Source organism: Aegilops tauschii, chromosome 7 (genome assembly GCF_002575655.3).
Source record: "Aegilops tauschii subsp. strangulata cultivar AL8/78 chromosome 7, Aet v6.0, whole genome shotgun sequence".
In the NCBI taxonomy this organism is placed as follows: domain Eukaryota; kingdom Viridiplantae; phylum Streptophyta; class Magnoliopsida; order Poales; family Poaceae; genus Aegilops; species Aegilops tauschii.
Window position 1 is genome coordinate 47,516,820 of NC_053041.3, and position 22,705 is coordinate 47,539,524.

Consider the following 22,705-nt stretch of genomic DNA (forward strand, 5'->3'; position numbering starts at 1 on the left):
AGTCTGGTTTAACAACAGAATCGACATTGCCCCTGACTTGTTGTTACCAGATTTGCTACAAGGTCGAGTAAAAGCTCCCAACTCCAAATCCTCTAATTCCAAATTGGCAAGAAAATAAATTTTAGGATTTTGATTAGCAAAGTTAAGGCAATTATTCTTTTCAGTAACCACCATGTCCTCAATTGAACATAGCTTATGTACAAAATTTCAGAGTTTCACAGTCGGAATGTGAAATAAAATAAGACTGTCATGAACTGATTCTAACATACATAAAAAAGACAATGTAAGACTTTTCTATGAAGAACACGGGCGACGATGGCCGCCCGCAGGGCATACACGCGTGCACCGGTGGATCCGGAGTTCCAGATCCTCGCGATGGTCTTCCGACACACCCTCACAATGGAAGAGACGAACGCGCGGAAGCTCCGTCGCAAAAAATCTAAAGCGCATGGGCTCGTCGTCGAGCAATAAGAGCGTGCTAGGACGGAAGTGGCAGCCAAGGCGAAGGCGCCCTGGCTAGCCAAGGCGTAGGACCGCACGGTCCAGAGGATGACCGTCAACATCTCCTCCTCTGATGACTCGGCTCACTGATGGCTCCAGCTCCCACGACGATGCCCCTCCGGCCGCCGAGCCCTGCACGGAGGGGTACAGCCATACGGGCTACCACAAAGGGAAGGGCCTGCGTGGAAATGGTGACTTCCTCCATCCTGCTCCATCTCTCTATTTCATCTAATTTTTTACGTTTAATTCATATTGTCTGGCGAAAAAGACTTGTTATTTTGGTTGTCCGTTGGCTGCTACTATCGATTGATGTCGGAACTATATCTGTTTGTTGCTAGTGTGTTGATCTAAATAGTTTTATGTTTTACATTGCATGGATTGCATGGATATTGGGGTTCGGATATGAAGGAGACTGCTGCAGAGGCAGCAAAGTGAAGGGTGACCGGTCATGGCCCATGAACGCGCCCGCGAACGTTTGAGAAGGGCCGGATTAGCTACTCGCAGTTTTAGATGCTCTAAGAAATTACTTTTGTTTTCAAAGGCATACTTGGAGAAACATTCACAGCATCCTTGCGAAGCTCAGCGGTTATCTTCATCGGTGGAAGGTGCTTTGAGAAGACACCCAATCTGTGCTTCTCCATCGTTGCATTCTTTTGCTGGATCGGCATCGGGGCGAACTCCTCAGAATTGCTTGGAGAATGAGCTGTCCCCATGGTGCAGAACTCCAGTAGATGTTGATATTCTCTTCTCTTTGGTATTCTGTGTCATGGATCCGTAAGATAAAATATCGTTGGCTGGTTTATTTTCAGACAACTGTTTGGTTGGCTAATGCTTGCTCGGGCCTGCCTTCACGCTGGCGGCACCACAGACCACACAGAAGAGCAACAATGATGGGATTGGGCGAGCTGGTGCTGACACTCACAGTGGGCCACAGAACAGAGCGCCACCTCATCCCTCGGTTGCGGCGTCTCGTCGTGGCGTCCCGCAGGGCGGCAAAGTGACCGAGCGAGCTCCTGCTCTCCTCGCCGGCCCATCACGTGGAGTCCGTCAAGCCAGAGGCGCCAACAAAGCAGCTTTGGATGCCGGCGCGTCCAGTGTCCAGACTCCCGATCCACCCTACCGTGCCGGCGCCTTCCGCCTGTTGCCACGGCCACCTTGGCACGGACGCGGATGGAAAGGCGGTTGCACATCGTTCCTGGTGCCTGTCCTTGATCGCGGCGGTCCTGCCTGCCAACGCCACGGGAGCCGAAACGGGGGGTCAATGCAGACGCCCGGCCGTGTCACCGCCGGCCGGCATGGTGATGGAGTCATCATCGCTTCTGGAGCGTGGGTCTTGGACGTCGACGTTACGCTGCTCTCCAACCTCCCTTGCTACTAGGCCCATCATAGATACGGATGAGTCCCATGCACAAGCACAAATTGTTGGATCAGTGCTCCACAAATTGTTGGATGAGTCCCATGCCGACAGGATGCATCTCGTTGTCGCCAAGACATTGTCATGAAGGCTGCTTCGTCACTGCCTGCACGGACCCACGATGGGGGAAACAGAGGTGCTTGCCGAGCTACTGTGGTACCCGGACAACGTGCGCCCTGACAGAGGCGACCAGGGATGGGTACTGGCCTGGGCGGGCTTGAACCGAGAAAAGCACTGGGAATAGAACGGTACCACGGCGAACTCCATGAGCGCCGTTAGGTCGTCGCCAATGGAGATGCCAATAACGGCTCGGTGGCTGTGGCGCTGCGCGAGTTCAACGACTCCACGGTGAGTGAGGTGGTGGAGCGGAACGGGTATATGTGGATCGGCTCCGTCGACACGCCCTACATCCGTCTCTTCAAGTTTGCATCTCTCTAGCGCATAGCAGTAAGCGCCATCAGCGACTTGTCTGACATTAAAGCAAAGTAAAGAACAGATGGTTTGCTAATAAAAATATGGATCACAATAGTTTGCCTGATAAAAAAGAAACTGGAGCATTACATTTAGCCACAAGAATAATAAGAAACTAAATTCATCCTATATCTACTATACTCTACTTCTCTACTTCCTTTTTACTACGCCGACATAAGGAAGCTCCACCGAGCCCAAGTATAGCTTGCCGTCATCTCTTTCCATGATCTCGGTTGGCCTGACTTTTTTTGGCCCTCTCATCTCCTCGACTATCTTCCCGTCAGCAGCGACCCTCACAGCAAGAAGATGGCTATCACGACCAAAGGGCAACTCATTTCTCTCACGGTGCAACGCCACCCAGTAACCTCCTTTCCTATCGGGCCTGACGTTATCTGGGTAGCCCGGCAGGTCGGCAAAAGGCTCGGACTTGCCCGTGTCAACCCCTTTGATCCAGTGCCTCAGCAGCTTGCACGGGCCAGTAGATGCGACCACGAGGTGCGTGCGGTCGGCGCTGAGCGCGACGCCGTTCGGGTATGTCATCCTTGGTTGGAGCACGGTGGCGTCCGATGTTCGTGGATCATACATCATGAGGCGGCCCGTGGAGTCCCCCGTCTTGGTGACCATCTCGTGTTCTGACCTGTCGTAGTTCATTGAACTGTGGGTGAAGTAGACTTGACCGGTGACTTGATCGACGTCAACCCCGTTGGTGAAGCGCAGCGGCATGCCATCAATCTGGTCGACCAACACGGTGGCTTTCCCGCCGCCGGGCGGCACACGCATAAGCCCTTTGTACGCATCGGCCACGTAGAGGTCACCCGTTTTCTGGTTGAAGCGCAGACCAAGCGGGCGGCCGCAGCGGCTCTCTATGTCCGCCTCCGTGCCAAACCTGGATGTCGTGCACGTTTCGCTGTCGTAGCCTGGTCCGTAGGCGTATGTTGTCCAGCCGAGCTTGGGCCCGTTCCACCTCAGGATGCGGCCGTCGGAGACGCCGCTGTAGGGGCCTCGGCCCTGAGCGTCGAAGGCGACGCTCTCTGGCCCGTGCACTTCTCCGGGCGGCAGGGGCAGCTGCTGTGCCCGGGAGGCGTCGAAGCTTGCGGCGGCGGCTGCCATGGCCCCGGGCATGAAGAGAAGGACGAGTATGACCAGTGCGACGGTGGCCTTGAGGAGGCGGCTCATGCTGCACCCCATGTTGGCTGGCTGGCCGGCTACCTTAAGCTTGTCGATCGATCACGTCGGCTGTTCGATGGAGGTTGGTTGTACCGTGTGTGTCGATCTGCTGGATGTTGTTTGGTTTGATGGATTGAAGGGAGGTGTCTAGATGTCCTATTATATGTACTCTCATGGACAGCTACAGGTCCGAGTCGGCCCATGCATGATCCACACGTACGCCGAGACGGACGGAGGCAATCGAGTGGAGTCGAGTTGGATTCGAATCGGCAACCGAGTCCGGCCGGGTACAAGGAAAACAGATACGTACGTACGTGTTTCCCGCCGGCATCGCGTCGTCGTACGTATGGCATCGCGTACTTGTATTTTGCTTTGAACTTGCAAGGAGGATCCACTTGCGTCGCGACGTGCCTACCTACGTGTATCGTTTGTTTTTTATTTTTATTTTTTTTCACATGAAAGGAAGCCTCATTTCACATCCAACGAGTCAGAGATATATAAGACTATGCATGTCACATCTGGTTCCTACGTGCAGCTAGCTCCTGCCTGTACTCTACGGATCAATCGATCCATCTATTGTAAAGATCTCATCTTCAACAGTTTCGTTTCAAAAGAAAAAGTCTTCAACAGTGTATAGCTAGCTACGACGTCATCCTGACTCGACCGTTATGCATGGATCTAAAACCCGGCGCCGCCTCATGGTGCACGCATCCCCGCCACTAGACATCATCGACGCTTTCCGCCATGTGGCGGTGCTCCGCAGAATGGCCTCATTAGAAGAGATCCACCGTCCTGCCGCTGGAGGAGGACCGGCGTCATGGTTGCTATAGCCTATAGGAGCTTGGAGAGAGAGGGAAGGCTAGGGTGCGGCCGCGACCGGTTCTTCCTCCACCACGACGACCGGAGTGGTCCGAATTCATGACGATGGAGGAGCTAAGTGTCCTTGCAGACGACCGAGATGCCAATAGAGATCGTTGCGCCACTGTCCGTAGAGAATGCCTTGCTGCCATCACGACCACCTCACCGCCGCTAGGACCGCCTCGTTGCCCCGAGTAGGCGCCGCCAGGAGCGCCCCACCGTCTCCCGTTCATAGACCAAATGAGTTCAATTATTTCGGTCCACTCCCGCTCTTGCGCCCGAAGTGCGGCCTCGTAAGAGAGATGTGAGCCCTAGGTCAGGCCTAGGCCGAACCAGGTTGCTCTCTCTCTCTCTCTCTCTCTCTCTCTCTCTCTCCGCCAGTTTTTGCATGGACGACCGTGATCGATTTTTGAGGGGGGCTATTTGTGTGTTGTCGCGGTGGACAAATGAGTGAGCAGCAAACCGTGGCCTCCTCCACCCCAAAAGAGAACACCCAAACAAGTTGCGATACTATTCACAATCCCTAGCCGCATCCTCCCGCTTCATGCTCCCACACGTTGCCGCCGATGCCTCTTCCACCCCAAGTGACGGTGGCGCCCCAGCGACCACGACTCCCCAGAAGAGAGGAGGCACAGAGGGGTGGTGGACAACGGTCGCTGAAGATGCAAGCGAGATGACAGACGCATGGTGGCAGCTGCAGATCCGCACTCGAGCGGCCATCTCCGCCTCTGCCTTCTCCCTGCACTCGACAAGTTGCACAAGGTAGTTGAGACACCGCTGTTCGTGGGGAGCACGTCGTTCGTACACAGTTAGACATACATGCATGCATTCGAATTGATTAGCTACTAGTAGTAGTACATATGTGCGCGCGAGGATGATGTCAGGTACTACGCATGGATGGATGAAGAAGATGGATGTGTGTGCACATTAGCAACAAGCAACGAGAGGGCCACTATTAGATTTGGACGTTCCGCTGAGATGGGTTCACAAGAAAGAAGGATCAATCCGTGGCAGATCAATTTGACCAATGAGCGAGAAATCGATCAGTGAGAGATGAGGTTGACCAATCATTAATGGAAGGCCAACGAAACGATTGATTAATACTAGTACTAGTACCAAGAAAGAAAGAGAAGATCTCACCGTAGACACGGACGGACGGCTGAGATGAGGTTGGCAGGGGATCGATCCGTGGGACGCAACAATTCTCCAATGAACAAGAAGCAATCCGACGTGGGTAAACCGAAACGGCGAATCCACGTCGACTTCCCCCGACCGATTCATTCATTGCTCCCCTACCCACACCCAGACACAACACCACATTGGCGCCGCCACCCAACGCCCCATCTCCCTCAGAGGCTCGGACCTTGCCGCCGCCCGCCCCCCCCCCCTCCCCACCCCTCGAGCGAGGAGGAGGTCGGTAGGCGTCCCCAGATCTGTTAAGGGATACGGACTGGAGCTCTCGATCGCTCACGCGCCGGGCACAACCTCCGTCTGCTCTTATTGCTCGCCGGCGACGCCAGCATGGAGCTACTCCGTGCTCGCTTGGGCTCGGGACGCCGCTGCTCGCCAAGGTAACTTGTCTCTCGCCCGTCCATCCTTTATTTGCTTGTCCCCAACGCCCTTCCCTTCCCTCCCCTCCCCTCATGAGTTTCCATCCGTGGAGCGCAGACACCACTGGCATCGAACCCTAGCCGCACCGCACCAGCGGCGGCCATCGACGACGGAGTACAGTACAGGACGGCCTCCCAGACGCGGCCGTCATACCCCAAGGAGCCTTCTTCGCCAGCCCTTGCCTCCTCTCCCGAGATGTGGACTGATGATGGCTGCTTCCTCCTCCCCTCCTCAACCACCAGCCCCAGATCTGGACCTTCCGGACATGGACGTGGACGTGGTGAGCTTCCCCGCCTCTACCCCCAAATCTCATCTTTTTTTGTTGCAATTGTACCTACTGGACAGACACAACTGCACGTTCAATTTCTACTATATAAGAGAGACATGTTAATTATTGTGTATTTTATATATAAATAAATCAGAGGCTTTGCTTGATAGCAATGTGAGCCTGTTAGTTTGCTTGCTTGCTACCAAGTGTCAGGGTCACTCGAGCCAGTGGCATATATAGAGAGAAAACTGCACCTTTAAGATCAATCATATATCCGTGACATTGTTGTGTCCAAAGACAAGATTTTCCATCACCATTGGGTCAATATTCAATTCCTTGACATGCCTTTTCTGATTAACCTCAAATAGGGACACTCTCACTTCAAAAACACACATAGACAGCACAAGGAAATCTGGCTCCATATATTGATGTAAAATAAATACCTGATAGATGCCTAAAACTTTGGCAAGGCAAGTTTCGCTGTTCAATGCCAACTTGTTAGTTTTCGTATTGGTTGCTTTTCCAAAGAGTATCACTCAGTCTCTTGAGGATCGATTGGATGATGTGATTATATAGCACATCTGATGGTACTAGACTAGATGTGTAGGAAGGAAAATATAATCATCTTCTCTCCTTGTTTGGTTTTCTTAAGTTTACCACCAAGATCTGATTTGCAATTGTACCTACTGCCCAGACAAAAGAGCACGTTTTGCTTCCATTTTTACAGCCTTAAAGCTGGAGCGTCACGTTTATGACGAATACGCATCACGTACATTACATGTTTATTATTTCTATGCAACATTTTTTGGTTCAAGCACAGAACCTATAGTAGTATCTTAATTTGTTCAATTTCTACTAGAACAAGAGAGACAGGTTAACTTTGTGTAGTTTATGAAATTTCTAGAGGCTTGGCTCCATAGCAATGTCAATCTGTTAGTTTGCTTGCTACCAATGTGGTATCAGTTGGTTTTGTGCTGTTCAATGCCGACTTATTAGTTTTGGCACTGGTTGCTTTTTCAAAAGGGAGGAGCTAATCACATGTGATTGCGCAAGTATCAGTCAATCTCTTGAGACTGGATTGGCTGATGTAACCACATAGCAGATCTGATGGTACTAGATGCGTTTGAAAGTATAATCATCATCTTTCCTCTCTAGGTTTTCTTAAATTTACTAGATGTTTTTCCTGAGTCTTTCGCTGCACACGGACCCTCCACTCCCATTATTCAGCAGTATGGTGGTCTACTAGGAATGCGTCGGGATGTTAATTGGCATGTACGGTAGCCACTCCTGCAAGTCGTACCACACATACTTGACGGTGTTGAGACGGCAAACGTGACAAAGCACTCACTATAGTTTTACTCTCAATGATGGTTGTTTCAGACCAACACCAGCTAATATATAACCAAAAAATGAAAATGTTTTCAGAAGGTGTGTAATTAACATGCGGCTTTTCACTCACCTGCCATGATATGCCTTCAAATTGGAAACTTTAACTCTACCTTTACATAAATGATATACTGTTCATAACTAGCAATTCGGAAAAATTACTTTCAAATTCACTTTTTATGTCACTGACTAGTGACCGCCCAAGCTTGCACTATTGTGGGTTAATTCCACAAGTTGTTTCCGCAATGTGGTAATGAACTGACGGATTGATTTCTATTTATTCTCAAGTTAGATTTCTAGATTTATTTGATTTGAGTTTCCTTCCTGGGTTAAGTTAATTTCATATACGGCTGCTTCTGCCATGTGTAATGAACTGGGGATTAACTTGTTTTATTCTGAATTTTAGATAGGTAAAGAATTCACCCTTGATGCTGCTTCTTCAGTTGAGACAATCTGGTCCCTGGCTGCTACTGGAACGAGATGTGCGATGGCTCATCCCACTCAGCTCTTGAAGACAGCGTGTGTACCAGGGAAGGAGAATGGCATAAATGCAAGTTGTGACTACTTGGAGTGGTAAGCTTGCTGCAAATTGTAAATATAGCTTCAAAAAATGCTTCTGCAAATTATTCTAGCCATGTATGTGACAAACAATGCTTCTCCAGCAAATTTCCCACCAATCTGTTTGTCTGTCGTTTAGATTTTCTACTTCTGAAAATAAAAAAATTAGTGACAAGCAAGTCTTCTCCATTAACCACTTTGTGTGGTATCTGCTGGTTTTGTGTTGTTCAATGCCGACTTATTAGTTTTGTCACTAGTTGCTTTTTTCAAAGGGAGGAGCTAATCACATTTGATTGTATAAGTATCAGTCAATCTCTTGAGACTGGATTGGATGATGTAACCATATTGCAGATCTGATGGTACTAGATGCGTTGGGAAGTATAATCATCCTCTTTCCTTTCTTGGTTTTCTTAGGGTTACTAGATGCTTTTCCTTAGTCTTTTGCTGCATCGACCCTCCACTCCGATTATTGAGGATATTGGTGGTCGACTATGAATGCATTGGGATGTTAATTGCCATGTCCGGTAGCCACTACTGCAAGTTGTACAACACGTCCTTGATGGCGTCGAGACGGCAAAAGTGACAAAGCACTCACTATAGTTTTATGTTTTGTTTCAAGCGTTATCAATTACTCCCACCGTACCAAAATAATTCTTTATCAGTTCTCAAGCTGATATTCTTTCACAATGATGGTGGTTTCACACTAACATCAGCTACTATGATACACTTCTTTACCTATATCAGCAGCTAATATATAACCAACAAATGAAAATGTTTTCAGAAGGTGCATATTTAACATGTGGCTTTTCACTCACCTGCCATGATAGACCTTCAAATTCGAAACCTTTAACTCTACCTTTACTACGTAAATGGTATACAGTTGATAACTTGCAATTCGAAAAAAAATTACCGTCAAAATAACTTTTTTATGTCACTGACTAGTGACGGCCCAAGCTTGCACTGTTGCGGGTTAATTCCACAAGTTGTTTCTGCAATGTGGTAATGAACTGACAGATTGCCTTTTATTTATTCTCAAGTTAGATTTCTAGTTTTATTTGATTTGAGATTCCTTCCTGGGTTAGGTTAATTTCATATACTGCTGCTTCTTCCATGTGATGCTGAACTGGGGGTTGACTTGTTTTATTCTAAATTTTAGGTAAGTAAAGAATTCACCCATGCTGATGCTTCTTTAGTTGAGACAATCTGCTCCCTGGCTGCTACTGGAATGAGATGTGTGATGGCTCATCTCACTCGGCTCTTCAAGACAGCGTGCGTACAAGGGAAGGAGAAGGGCAGAAATGCAAGAGTGACTGCTTGGAGTGGTAAGCTTGCTGCAAGTTATAACTATAGCTTCAAACAATGCTTGTGCAAATTATTCTAGCCATATATGTGACAAACAATGCTTCTCCAGCAAATTTCCACACCAATCCGTCCATCTATCATTTAGATTTTCTACTTCTGAAAATTAAAAAAATAGTGACAAGCTAGCCTTCTCCATTAACCACTTTGTGTGTGCTGCTATATGAACATGTTTCGATTTGGCTGCTCCCCCTACCTTATGCGTGCGCAGGTGCTTTGAGTGCTTCCTTCTTCCCTTCCTGGGACGCCGCTCTCCCACTGCTCTGACGCCATAGACAGACAAATGTAAGTATTTCTCTTGTCTCCACTTGCCCTCTGTTAGTGTCCTTTCTCTGGCCTTAATTTGCACAGAAATTATTTCTTAAGAGAGGACAAGAGGAGATGTCCTGCCATCCAACTTGTCTTCTTGAACAAATGAAGCACAACCCTTCGCAGCACCTGAAGTTTCAGACTGAATGAATTACATTGGCCACTTGTATTTAGAAACTTTACCCTATGGAGTAGCATGTACCTTTGGTTTCCTAGAAGTCCATTGTGCGTCCTTAATTAGCAACTCACTTTCCAAAAGTTCCGATGACAATTTATGTGAAACCAGTTGTGCAGTTTGCATCTTTGTAACAATACATGCTATAAGATCGAAGTTAACACTAAAAGTGTTCTCTGCAGTGTATGGAAGTTTAACTTATTATGCGAATCTGCTTTCATTTGATTGTGCCTCAAATTTCACAATCATTATTATTTATTTTAGACACTTGAAAATGAAGGGAGAAATGCTACAGTTGTATGTTGTTTCTGCAGTATGTTGATCTACTTGCCTTTCCTTTTGTTATACAGCAACCAAAATTTCTGGAGCAGGATAGTCGCTTGACATTTTGTTATACATGCAACTGAGCCGGTCAGTTGGCGGCTCCCAGATATATCCGCCACGGTCGCCATGATGATGACGACCTCCCCTCCACATGCTTGTGCTCGGTGGACGACGCGACCGTCTCTTCCTCACCTCACCTCACCTCAGGCTGGTGGCGTCCAGATCAAGTGGATTCGTCAATGGCCTCGACAGATGCAGTCTGATTGCCATCATGAAGGTACTCCCACTCTTTGATTTGCTCCTCTCCCCTTCCCTTCCCCTTTCTTCTCTTATACACTTGGTTTCCTTCCTCACGCATGCGTTTCGGACAGGCTCCTTCTCCACAACCACACACGGGAAGCCATGGAAGCTCCATGTGCTTGTTCTCCATGGAGGTCAGCAGCTGCCATGCCACGATGGAAGCAAGTCCCAGAGCTCGTCAAGGTTTGGATTTGGCAGCTCCACTCCCTCCCTATTGATTAACCTATGCTAGTTTTTGATAGTTTGCCTTAATTTTGCTGCTAGCACATGGTTTTGCATGTATTGCTAGCGTATATTAAACTACCAAGAAATAAGTGGCTCTGAAGCTACTTTTTTTTATCAGTCTAGTCTTGATTAAATCCAGGCTTTATTTACTTGTAGATGTATATTGTTTCTTTTGGTTGGTACCTGCTAACAGGTGTGATGTGGATTACGTCAGATGTTTATGTCAGGTGATGAATGTATCTGTGATGAATTTTTGTGCTCTGTTTGGAGAACTCACTTGGGTTTGTTCACTCAAAATGACATCAAATTCTTGAAATCTAGTTCTAAGTCTCGAGTGGCAATGTGCAGCTTGACTGAATCTTTAATGTACTTTTCCTTGTACCTGTGTTGTATGACTAATGCTAGTGCGGAGAATGAGTAGTTCAGATTGGTAGTAAGCTGGATAAGTACTTGGTCTGAATCACACAATTTTGTTTGCTGCATAATAGCACCATGCTTAGTTAGTATACTTATGCAACCATCATTTTCCTTGCTGCTATTTTTGTGGTTTCTTTGCACCACCTTGTTATCTCTGTTTTGTGACACATGTGCTTGTACATTGATCGTATTGAGTAACACTTTATTGTATCAGTGCATCCACATGCATATGAATGGTGCTTTCTTTTTGGTACAGATAACTAGTGTCGCCGATCTGCCAAGCATATGATTCCAAAGCATCTAGTCATCAGTGACCTACTTCCACTGGGACCTGACTGCCATCCGACAACACGTGAGCCATACCGGACATCGTTGGGACCTCCATGTCCGGCTACATGGGTTGCGGTGAGCCCCTGCTCTCTCTCTCTCTCTCTCTCTCTCTCTCTCTGCCCTTGGACGGTCCGGCCATCGAGCTAGTGTACGACTGTTGTCGTCATGCTGTGTGTAGTGGTGGTGGTCTTCCGGCAACTAACATGGTCTTGGGATTGTGGTCATATTTCTTGTCGATTAAACATGTCATAATACTTGTGCTTTGCGAGGCCATGTGTGTATGTGGCTGCTACCATGCTTTCCTACCTATGCAAGATTTTGTTGTGCCTCGACAAATAGTCTCTGGTTTATCCATTTATGTACCTTTTTTGCACCGCATGTTACAGGATTTGGTAGTGGTCCATGTTCTAGCTTTGGTAGGATCCTTGCTTATATGTTGTGGGATGTTGATTTATTAACAATGGCTACCATTAAATATAGAAAGAAAACGATTACCTATTAACTGGTGTAGTGTTGCTGTGCACATATAGATAGAACAAGTGTTATCCTTGTGTGCTTTGGAGGGAGCCATCATGCATGTGCTAGCAATATTCATGACTAGTCTTGGATGGATATTTTATCTAGTTGTATGTTCGATTGTCAATTGTTTGCTATGCTAGTTGAACAAATGGGCGCTTCTTTTAATTTGTTATGCTACCTGATCAGTTTCTGGAGCTCAACAATATCTGTTGTTTCCTGGAGCTAGGGCCCGGCGCAAATGACACTTGCTCTCCCCAGAGCTCTCTCCCTCCTCTGACACCTATGATGAACACTTCTTCTATGACCACGACTGAGGTGAGCCAGTCGCTTCGTTTCTTTTGCATACTTACTCTCATTCCCTGTGTGTCCACAACCATCGAGCCGTGGTAGTTGTATACTGGCCATTGCACCATGGAGATTTCTTGGGCTGGGTTGGGGGCTATGGTCATGGTGTCTGTTGTAATCTACATTTCTGTTTCTGTGAATGAACGATGACGACAATATTATTTTCCTACCTATGGCTGCGGCTGCGTTGAGCCGTCTCAATTGGTACTTTTGATTGTTACACATGTTCTGAATCCATGATGCTCAGGGTCCCTGATAACCCACAAGTATAGGGGATCGCAACAGTTTTCGAGGGTAGAGTATTTAACCCAAATTTATTGATTCGACACAAGGAGAGCCAAAGAATATTCTCAAGTATTAGCAGTTAAGTTGTCAATTCAACCACACCTGGATAACTTAGTATCTGCGGCAAAGTATTTAGTAGCAAAGTAATATGATAGTAGTGGTAACGGTAGCATAAGTAATATTTTTGGTATTTTGTAGTGATTGTAACAGTAGCAACGGAAAAGTAAATAAGCGAAGAACAATATATGAAAAGCTCGTAGGCATTGGATCGGTGATGGAGAATTATGCCGAATGCGGTTCATCATGTAACAATCATAACATAGGGTGACACAGAACTAGCTCCAATTCATCAATGTAATGTAGGCATGTATTCCGAATATAGTCATACGTGTTTATGGAAAAGAACTTGCATGACATCTTTTGTCCTACCCTCCCGTGGCAGCGGGGTCCTAACGGAAACTAAGAGATATTGAGGCCTCCTTTTAGTAGAGTACCGGAACAAAGCATTAGCACATAGTGAATACACGAACTCCTCAAACTATGGTCATCACCGGGAGTGGTCCCGATTATTGTCACTTCGGGGTTGCCAGATCATAACACATAGTAGGTGACTATAGACTTGCAAGATAGGATCAAAAACTCACATATATTCATGAAAACATAATAGGTTCATATCTGAAATCATGGCACTCGGGCCCTAATGACAAGCATTAAGCATAGCAAAGTCATAGCAACATCAATCTCAGAACATAATGGATACAAGGGATCAAACCGTAACAAAACTAACTCGATTACATGATAGATCTCATGCAACCCATCACCGTCCAGCAAGCCTACGATGGAATTACTCACGCACGGCGGTGAGCATCATGAAATTGGTGATGGAGGATGGTTGATGATGACGATGGCGACGAATCCCCTTCTCTGGAGCCCCGAACGGACTCCAGATCAGCCCTCCCGAGAGGTTTTAGGGCTTGGCGGCGGCTCCGTATCGTAAAACAAGATATATCCTTCTCTCTGATTTTTTTCTCCCCGAAAGTGAATATATGGAGTTGGAGTTGAGGTCGGTGGAGCGTTAGGGGGGCCCATGAGGTAGGGGGGCGCGCCCTAGGGGGGCAGGCGCGCCCTCCACCCTCGTGGACAGGGTGTGGGCTCCCTGACGTGGCTTTTTCTACTAGTATTTTTCTTATTTTCCAAATAGATGTTCCGTGGAGTTTTAGGTCATTCCGAGAACTTTTGTTTCTGCACATAAATAACACCATGGAAAGTCTGTTGAAAACAGCGTCAGTCTGGGTTAGTTGCTTTCAAATCATGCAAGTTAGAGTCCAAAACAAGGGCAAAAGTGTTTGGAAAAGTAGATACGATGAAGACGTATCAACTCACCCAAGCTTAAACCTTTGCTTGTCCTCAAGCAATTTAGTTGATAAACTGAAAGTGATAAAGAAAAACTTTTACAAACTCTGTTTGCTCTTGTTGTTGTAAATATATAAGGCAGCATTCAAGTTTTCAGCAAAGATTATGACTAACCACATTTGCAATAACTCTTAGGTCTCATGTTTACTCATATCAATGGCATAATCAACTAGCGAGCAATAATAATAAATCTCGGATGACAACACTTTCTCAAAACAATAATGATATGATATAACAGGATGGTATCTCGCTAGCCCTTTCTGAGACCGCAAAACATAAATGCAGAGTACCTTTAAAGATCAAGGACTGACTAGACATTGTAATTCATGGTAAAAGAGATCCAGTCATAGTCATACCCAATATAAATTAATAGTAATGGATGCAAATGACAGCAGTGCTCTCCAGCTAGTGCTTTTTAATAAGAGGGTGATGAATCAACATAAAAGTAAATAGATAGGCCCTTCGCAGAGGGAAGCAGGGATTTGTAGAGGTGCCAGAGCTCGATATTGAAATAGAGATAAATAATATTTTGAGCGGCATACTTTCATTGTCAACATAACAACCAAGAGATGGCGATATCTTCCATGCTACACATATTATAGGCGGTTCCCAAACAGAATGGTAAAGTTTATACTCCCCCTCCACCAACAAGCATCAATCCATGGCTTGCTCGAAACAACGAGTGCCTCCAACTAGCAACAGTCCCAGGGGGAGTTTTGTTTGCAATTATTTTGATTTGATTTTGCATAAAGCATGGGAATGGGCATCCCGATGACCAGCCATTTTCTCGTGAGTGAGGAGCGGAGTCCACTCCTCTTGAGAATAACCCGCCTAGCATGGAAGATACGGACAGCCCTAGTTGATACATGAGCTATTCGAGCATACAAAACAAAATTTCATTTGAATATTTAGAGTTTGGCACATACAAATTTACTTGGAACGGCAGGTAGATACCGCATATAGGAAGGTATAGTGGACTCATATGGAATAACTTTGGAGTTTAAGGGATTGGATGCACAATCAATATTCCCGCTTAGTACAAGTGAATGCTAGCAAAAGACTGGGAAGCGACCAACTAAAGAGCGACAACAGTCATGAACATGCATTAAAATTAATAGACATTGAGTGCAAGCATGAGTAGGATATAATCTACCATGAACATAAATATCGTGAAGGCTATGTTGATTTGTTTCAACTACATGTGTGAACATGTGCCAAGTCGAGTCACTTAAATCATTCAAAGGAGGATACCACACCACTGTACCACATCACAACTATTTTAATAGCATGTTGGCATGCAAGGTAAACCATTATAACTCATAGCTAATCAAGCATGGCATCAGCAACTATGATCTCTAATTGTCATTGCAAACATGTTTATTCATAATAAGCTGAATCAGGAACGATGAACTCATCATATTTACAAAAACAAGAGAGGTCGAGTTCATACCAGCTTCTCCCATCTCAATCAGTCGATCATATATCGTCATAATTGCCTTTCACTTGCACGACCGAACGATGTGAAAATAATAAGAGTGCACATGCATTGGACTAAGCTGGAATCTGCGAGCATTCAATAAACAGAAGAAGACAAGGCAATATGGGCTCTTGGTTAAATCAACAATAATGCATATAAGAGCCACTTCAACAATTTAATCATGGTCTTCTCCTATCGACCCTCAAAGAAAAGAAAAGAAATAAAACTATTTACACGGGAAAGCTCCCAACAAGCAAAAGAATAACAGGAAATCTTTTTGGGTTTTCTTTTTAATTATTACAACTACAGCAAGAAAAGTAAACTAAATAAAAGCTACAACTAATTTTTTTGGTTTTTCTTAAGGTTTATCAAACACACAAGAAGAAAGCAAGAAAAAGAAAATAAACTAGCATGGATATTACTATGGTCATCACCGGGAGTTGTCCCGATTATTGTCACTTCGGGATTGCCGGATCATAACACATAGTATGTGACTATAGACTTGCAAGATAGGATCAAAAACTCACATATATTCATGAAAACATAATAGGTTCAGATCTGGAATCATGGCACTCGGGCCCTAGTGACAAGAATTAAGCATAGCAAATTCATAGCAACATCAATCTCAGAACATAGTGGATACTAGGGATCAAACCCTAACAAAACTAACTCGATTACATGATAGATCTCATCCAACCCATCACTGTCCAGCAAGCCTACAATGGAATTACTCACACACGGCGGTGAGCATCATGAAATTGGTGATGGAGGATGGTTGATGATGACGATGGCGACGAATCCCCTTCTCCGGAGCCCCGAACGGACTCCAGATCAGCCCTCCCGAGAGGTTTTAGGGCTTGGCGGCGGCTCCGTATAGTAAAACGCGATGAATCCTTCTCTCTGATTTTTTCTCCCCGAAAGTGAATATATGGAGTTGGAGTTGAGGTCGGTGGAGCGTCAGGGAGCCCACGAGGTAGGGGGGCGCGCCCTAGGGGGGCAGGCGTGCCCTCCACCCTCGTGGATAGGGTGTGGGCCCCCTGAAGTGGACTTTTCTATCAGTATTTTTCTTATTTTCCAAATAGATGTTCCGTGGAGTTTCAGGTCATTCCGAGAACTTTTGTTTCTGCACATAAATAACACCATGGAAAGTTTGCTGAAAACAGCGTCAGTCCGGGTTAGTTCCATTCAAATCATGCGAGTTAGAGTCCAAAACAAGGGCAAACGTGTTTGGAAAAGTAGATACGACGGAGACGTATCAGTCCCATGTAGTTTTTAAACTAAACTTGATGCAGAAAATTATCTTTGGAATAAACTAGATGCAGAAAATTATCACCTTTGGCAAAACAAGTATAACCTTTGGCAACTTAATTCACAGGTCGGCTCTGTTTATTATTGACAACGAATTAACAAAGTGGCTGCGACTTGGAAGACGTTTTACTCGACCGCAGAATGAATTCACTTGTAATGTTGGAATATTTTCCGTAATTCCTGGCAAACCAAAATAGTATGCAAATTATTTCACCACATAATTGTCACGCAGCTGGTTTGAACTCCAAAACTTACATTTTGATTCTTGGGTGCAGATGATAGACAAGAATTCTGATTTCTTCCATTGAAGGCCTTAGTGGGCATACCACTAGGGACCTTGTTGAGATGCTCAAGGCGTGAGAGAGCTTTGTCTTGCAGTGCAATGCACAAGATGGAGGTCCAGAGCAGGCACCTATAGGTGCAATGGTTACATCAGGCGGCGCCATCACCCCCATGTAGGTAGTGGCTTCGCCAGCGCGTCTGCTCCAGTACCCCTTCTTGCATAGGTAAGCCACTCAGTTGGTCCCACTACTCCGCTTTCTCTTCTACTCTGTGTGCTCACGGCCATCCATTCGTGGTTCATTTAATTCCATGGCAATTTCTACGATTCTGGGTTGTGCTGATGGTCTATGACGCAAACACTTTCAATTCCATGGCAATTTCTAGCATTCTGGGTTGTGAGTCTCGTGATGATTCTGGCATAATAGTCAATGGATTTAGCCCTCAAGTTTAGTCCTCTAAGTCTTTCTCTTTTGTTGTTGTAGTTGGCTGCTGTGTTGTTGTAGTTGTGGTTGCTTTGCACCACCTTGTTATCTCTGTTTTGTTACACATGTGCTTGTCCATTGACCATATGACAATTGTCCTTACTACTATGAAGAAACACTTTATTGTATCAGTGCATCTACATGTATATGAACGGTGATTTCTTTTTCATACATGCAACATGTGTCGCTGATCTGCCAAGCATATGATTCCAGAGCATCTCGTCACCAGCGACCTACCTACACTGGGACTTGACTGCCAGCCGACAGCACGTGAACCATACCATACATCGTCGGGACCTCCATGTCCGACTACATGGGCTGCGGTGAGCCCCTTCTCTCTCTCTCTCTCTCTCTCTCTCTCTCTCTATCTATCTATCTATCTCTATCTCTCTCTCTCGCTCTCGCTCTCTCTCTCTCTCGCTCTTAGAAGGTCTTGCCATTGAGCTATGGGAGATTATTGTTGTCATGTTGTATGTAGTGGTGGTGGTCGTCGGCCACTACCATGATCTTGGGACTGTTGTCAGATTTCTTTCTTGTCGATTAAACATGTCATAATACTTGTGCTTTGCGACGCCATGTGTGTATGTGGCTGTTACTATGCTTTGTTGCCTATGCAAGATTATGTTGTGCCTCGACGAATATGCTTTGTTTTATCCATTTCGATATCTTTTTTGCATTGCATGTTGCAGGGTTTGGTAGTGGTCCATGTTCTAGCTTTGGTAGGATCCTTGCTTATGTTGGTGTGTTGATTTGTTAATAATGGCTATCATCATATAGAAAGAAAACGCTTACTTATTAACTGTTGTAGTGTTGATGTGCATGAATAGATAGAACAAATGCTATCCTTATGTGCTTTGGAGGGAGCCATCATGCATGTGTTAATAATATTTCTGACTCATCTTGGATATATATTTAATCCAGTTGTATGTTTGATTGTCAGTTGTTTGCTATGCTAGCTGATCAATGGGTGCTTCTTTAATTTGCTATGTAGCTGATTAGTTTCTGTAGCTCAACATTTTTTGTTCTTTCCTATGCCGAACGCTTATTCTCTGACTTCGGCCTAGGTGAGCCAATCGCTTCCTTTCTTTTGCATGCTTACTCTCCTTCCTTGTGTGTCCACAACCATCGAGCCGTGGTAATTGTATGCTGGCCATTGCACCATGGAAATTTCTCGGGATCAGTTTGTGGCTGTGGCGATGGTGTCTGTTGTAATCCACATTTCTGTTTTTGTGAATGAACGATGACCAAAATATTTTCCTTGCTATGGTTGCGGCTGCATTGCGCCATATTAATTGATACTTCCGATTGTTACACATGTTCTGAATCCATGATGATTAGGGTCCCATGTAGTTTTTAAACTAAACTTGCTGCAGAAAAAGTTTTTGGAATAAACTAGAAGCAGAAAATTATCACCTTCGACAAAAAAAAAAGTGTAACCTTTGACAGCTTAATTCACATACTAGCTCATATAGTAATTTTTTTTCTAGGAACCAATCCTGCTTCCTAAACTGGGTCCATGGTTTTTTGGGTTGTCTATTTGTTGCTTCCCTTGTTGATGTTGTATTGGCCAGTAAAACAAAACAGTCTGTGCAGTTTTATTTCTCCTGTTGCTAAGGTTGTTAATGACCACTGATAAGTAGTATATAGTTTTCTCCTCCGGCTACAAGCTTCCTTGATTTTTATGCGGCACTGTGACTCGTTGTGTCCCGAGCACTCAAATTTCTTTTGCGATAATCTCCAAAGGATTTGGGATCTCCGATGTTGCACTAGTGCCAGTACTTGTAGCATATGTTCTTTGTTTGCTCCTTCACGAGTAGAAGAATGAAACATTTGGGCTTAGGATCTTGCTGCATCTCAACACTCTTCAGTCTCTGGAGCACTCTTCAGTCTGTTGAGGCTGTTGTTGGCAAGGGTAAGCAGTGAACCATATATTAACAGTTTTTTATTTGGAACTTTGACTATCAAATCCTATGAAAAATATGTTCCTTCAAATTTAACCAAATATTGATTATGAACATATATTTCAAGATAATCTAGTAGTATTAATGTGTTGCAGTTGTTGGTATTTGGTATATATTGATAGTTGTGATCAACCTTTAAATTCAGGTCCTGCATTTGGATCTTGTTCTTGCTGCTTTGGTTAGGCAGCAATTTAGAATCTCTATAGCAATAGGCTTGCATGTCACGCTAATCAAGTATGAAGCAAAGAGTTAGTTCATATTGTGTGTGCAAAGGCTAGCTTGCCTAGTTAGGGCCCGTATCTTAATCAGTGCTTTTAATCCTCTGTTGATGTATCTCCCATCGTGGTCGATCCTTGCGGCTTGCCTTTGCATATTTGCACTGTTTAGTCTGTATTACTTGTCTTTGCCATTGCATAATCATGGTTTTCATGTGCCATTGGCTGTTACAAGTCGCACTTTGAGTTGTTTATTTACTTTACTAAGTAATATTCCTTCCATGAGATGAGGTTTGCCTGCAACGGTGGCTGTGGTGGCTACGTCTTCCTTGGTTCCGGTGAGTCCATGGTCATCTTCCTTTATCCATGTGCCTTGAGATGGCCTGGCAATTGAGACGTGGCTGATTGTGGTGCTGGCCACTGGGTCAATGATTTAGGGTTTTGTGTTGTGGTGGTGGTCTTCCGGCCACGGCAAACTTGTGTTTGTGATGCTCTTGTTGTTGAAATTAGTCCCTGTGCTTGTTAGGATTTTTTGCTACTGTGCATGTTGTTTGTTTGGGTTTGATACTCATTCCATAGAAGCTTTTTGTAGTAGAATGAGATCTTGTTTTAGTTATTCAATCGGTGTCGGCAGAAGCATTTTTACATTTAAGATAATCATCATGATTCGATATTTGTAATCTGACTAGCTACTCCTTTGCAATTCTTTGTAGTGGCTTGAGTACAAACTCGGAACTGCAGCTCCTGTTGGCGCGACCTGGTGGTTGATGTCGCGGCCTCCAGCATAAATAATTAAGGTCCTGCTATTCGATCATGCTGTTGTTGCTTTTGTCAGGCGGCAATTTCTATTACTTTGTGTGAGACTGTTCTAGGAGTACTCAGCCCTCCTAGCTAACTTGCCTAGTTAGTGCCTCGCATGTTAGGTGTATTAGCGCTTTTAATCCTCCGTCGATGTATCTCCCAATGTGGTTGATTTTCGCGGCTTGCCTGCTTTGCATAATTGCACTGTTTCGTGTGTATTAGTTGTCTGCCTTTGCAAACTTGTGGTTTTCATGTGCCATTGGATGTTACAAGTTGCACCTTGATGCATATGCGAGTTGTTTATTTGCTTTACTGTCCGACATTCTTTTCATGAGCTTGGCCATTAAATATCATTCTAACTTGAAAGCCATTTCATATTCATGAAAAGGTTTCTCCTTTTGCCTTTACATGAGGTCGGTTGCTGGTGCTTTGTAAACAAGCAGCCATATTTGTCTCGACTTGTGTTTTGTTGTTGAGAAACCTGGCTCGGTTTCGGTTTAGATATTATTACAAGGGACAAAGGAGCAAACCTAAAGAAAATAAAAACCTGACTCGGTTGTTTGTTTAGATTTGATAATCGTTTAGGATCTTGGCATGCCGCTGGCCAGGATGTGGATTTTGATATCAAAGGGATGATTTCCTTAGACGTGTAGACTTAACCATATAGATAAATTGGACTGTCAACTTAATCTTTCTGTAAGTTACTTGCATGAGTGTTTGCAAAGAATTCCTGAGAAGTTCAATTTTTTTAGTAGAATTAATTAGATCATGGTTGTGCCACTTGATCTTTTTACCAAGAGTTAATGATGTGCTTTTCTATTGCTGGATAGACGAGTAGAACAGAAAAGCAAGGACGGTGTCATGCTTGATATACTCCCTTGTGTTGCGTTGTGAGTAATAAGATCGTTTGACCTGTGACGAGCTTGCTTTCCCAGATGTACAAGTAATTTGTGGTGCTTGACTTGTTTTACATGCCTCCTTTATAAATTCTAGGATTTCTGATGTACTCCCTCTATATCAAAATACAAGACCTTTTTTCATACTCCCTTTGTATAAAAAAAAGTCTTGTATTTTGATAAGGAGGGAGTATTAAACTGTTGCTGACTTGATGCAAGCACTGTGCTTTCAGATGCATGGCAGTGACGGTTTGGCGCCATTGAGATTGATGACGCATGATGCTGCTGCAAGGCGCCGATGAGAGAAGCACCTCCAAGGTCCGAGATTTGCAAGCACCAGATGAAGTGGCAAGGCGAGCTGGCTGGATCGTGTTAGTGTGTGCATTGTTTGTCCTGGCGAAGTGCTAATTGTTGATATGGGTGGTGATGTTGTTGTGTGTACATACAATACATAAAACAAAATGTCTTGGCTGTTTGCTGCTGCTCTCTTGGTCGGCTGGCTGGTTGTGTTGCCCAAGTGGTGGAGGAAATTCAAATATCCTTGTCTTTATTTATGTATGTGTTGTCCCCAACCAAGCATAGATGAAATGGGTTTGAAATGCAATGAAATCTTGAGGAAAGGGTTTGAATAGCTGTTGTTGCTGCTTTCCGGTTACATATTGTGTGAATGAATCTCTCAAATGGGAACTCCGGAATCATGGGCTCTATCTGCACCTAGTTGGTTCAATCGAGATGGCTATAATATTTCAAGTCAGACTAATAACATGAACATCACCAGCGGGCAAATCTGATTGTGTGTGCTTTTGTGGATGGAAGTAGATTACTCTGCACCAAGAGGTATTGGGGAAGTAGTCTTTATTAATTGCATCAGTCTAGTTTATGTCCAAACCATGAACACAGGTGTAAAATTTGCAATTTGGCGGGCGACGAGCCGAAGAAATGAAGTATCGTACCGAAGAAAGAACCACTCAAATTGTTGGCAAAATCGTCTTAGTCACTAGCCTTTATTTATTTATTTTATTTAGTTATCAACCTGCAGTAATGGGCT

General features: G+C 44.9%; 1 protein-coding gene across 1 annotated transcript; it reads right to left on the reverse strand.

The window, feature by feature from the left end:
* Nucleotides 1-2,440: 2,440 nt before the first annotated feature.
* Nucleotides 2,441-3,574, reverse strand: LOC141026373 (protein STRICTOSIDINE SYNTHASE-LIKE 10-like). The gene has a single exon (XM_073502798.1). The coding sequence runs from the start codon at nucleotides 3,572-3,574 to the stop codon at nucleotides 2,537-2,539; it is 1,038 nt and encodes a 345-aa protein (XP_073358899.1). The 3' UTR covers nucleotides 2,441-2,536.
* Between the last annotated feature and the right edge of the window lie 19,131 nt (nucleotides 3,575-22,705).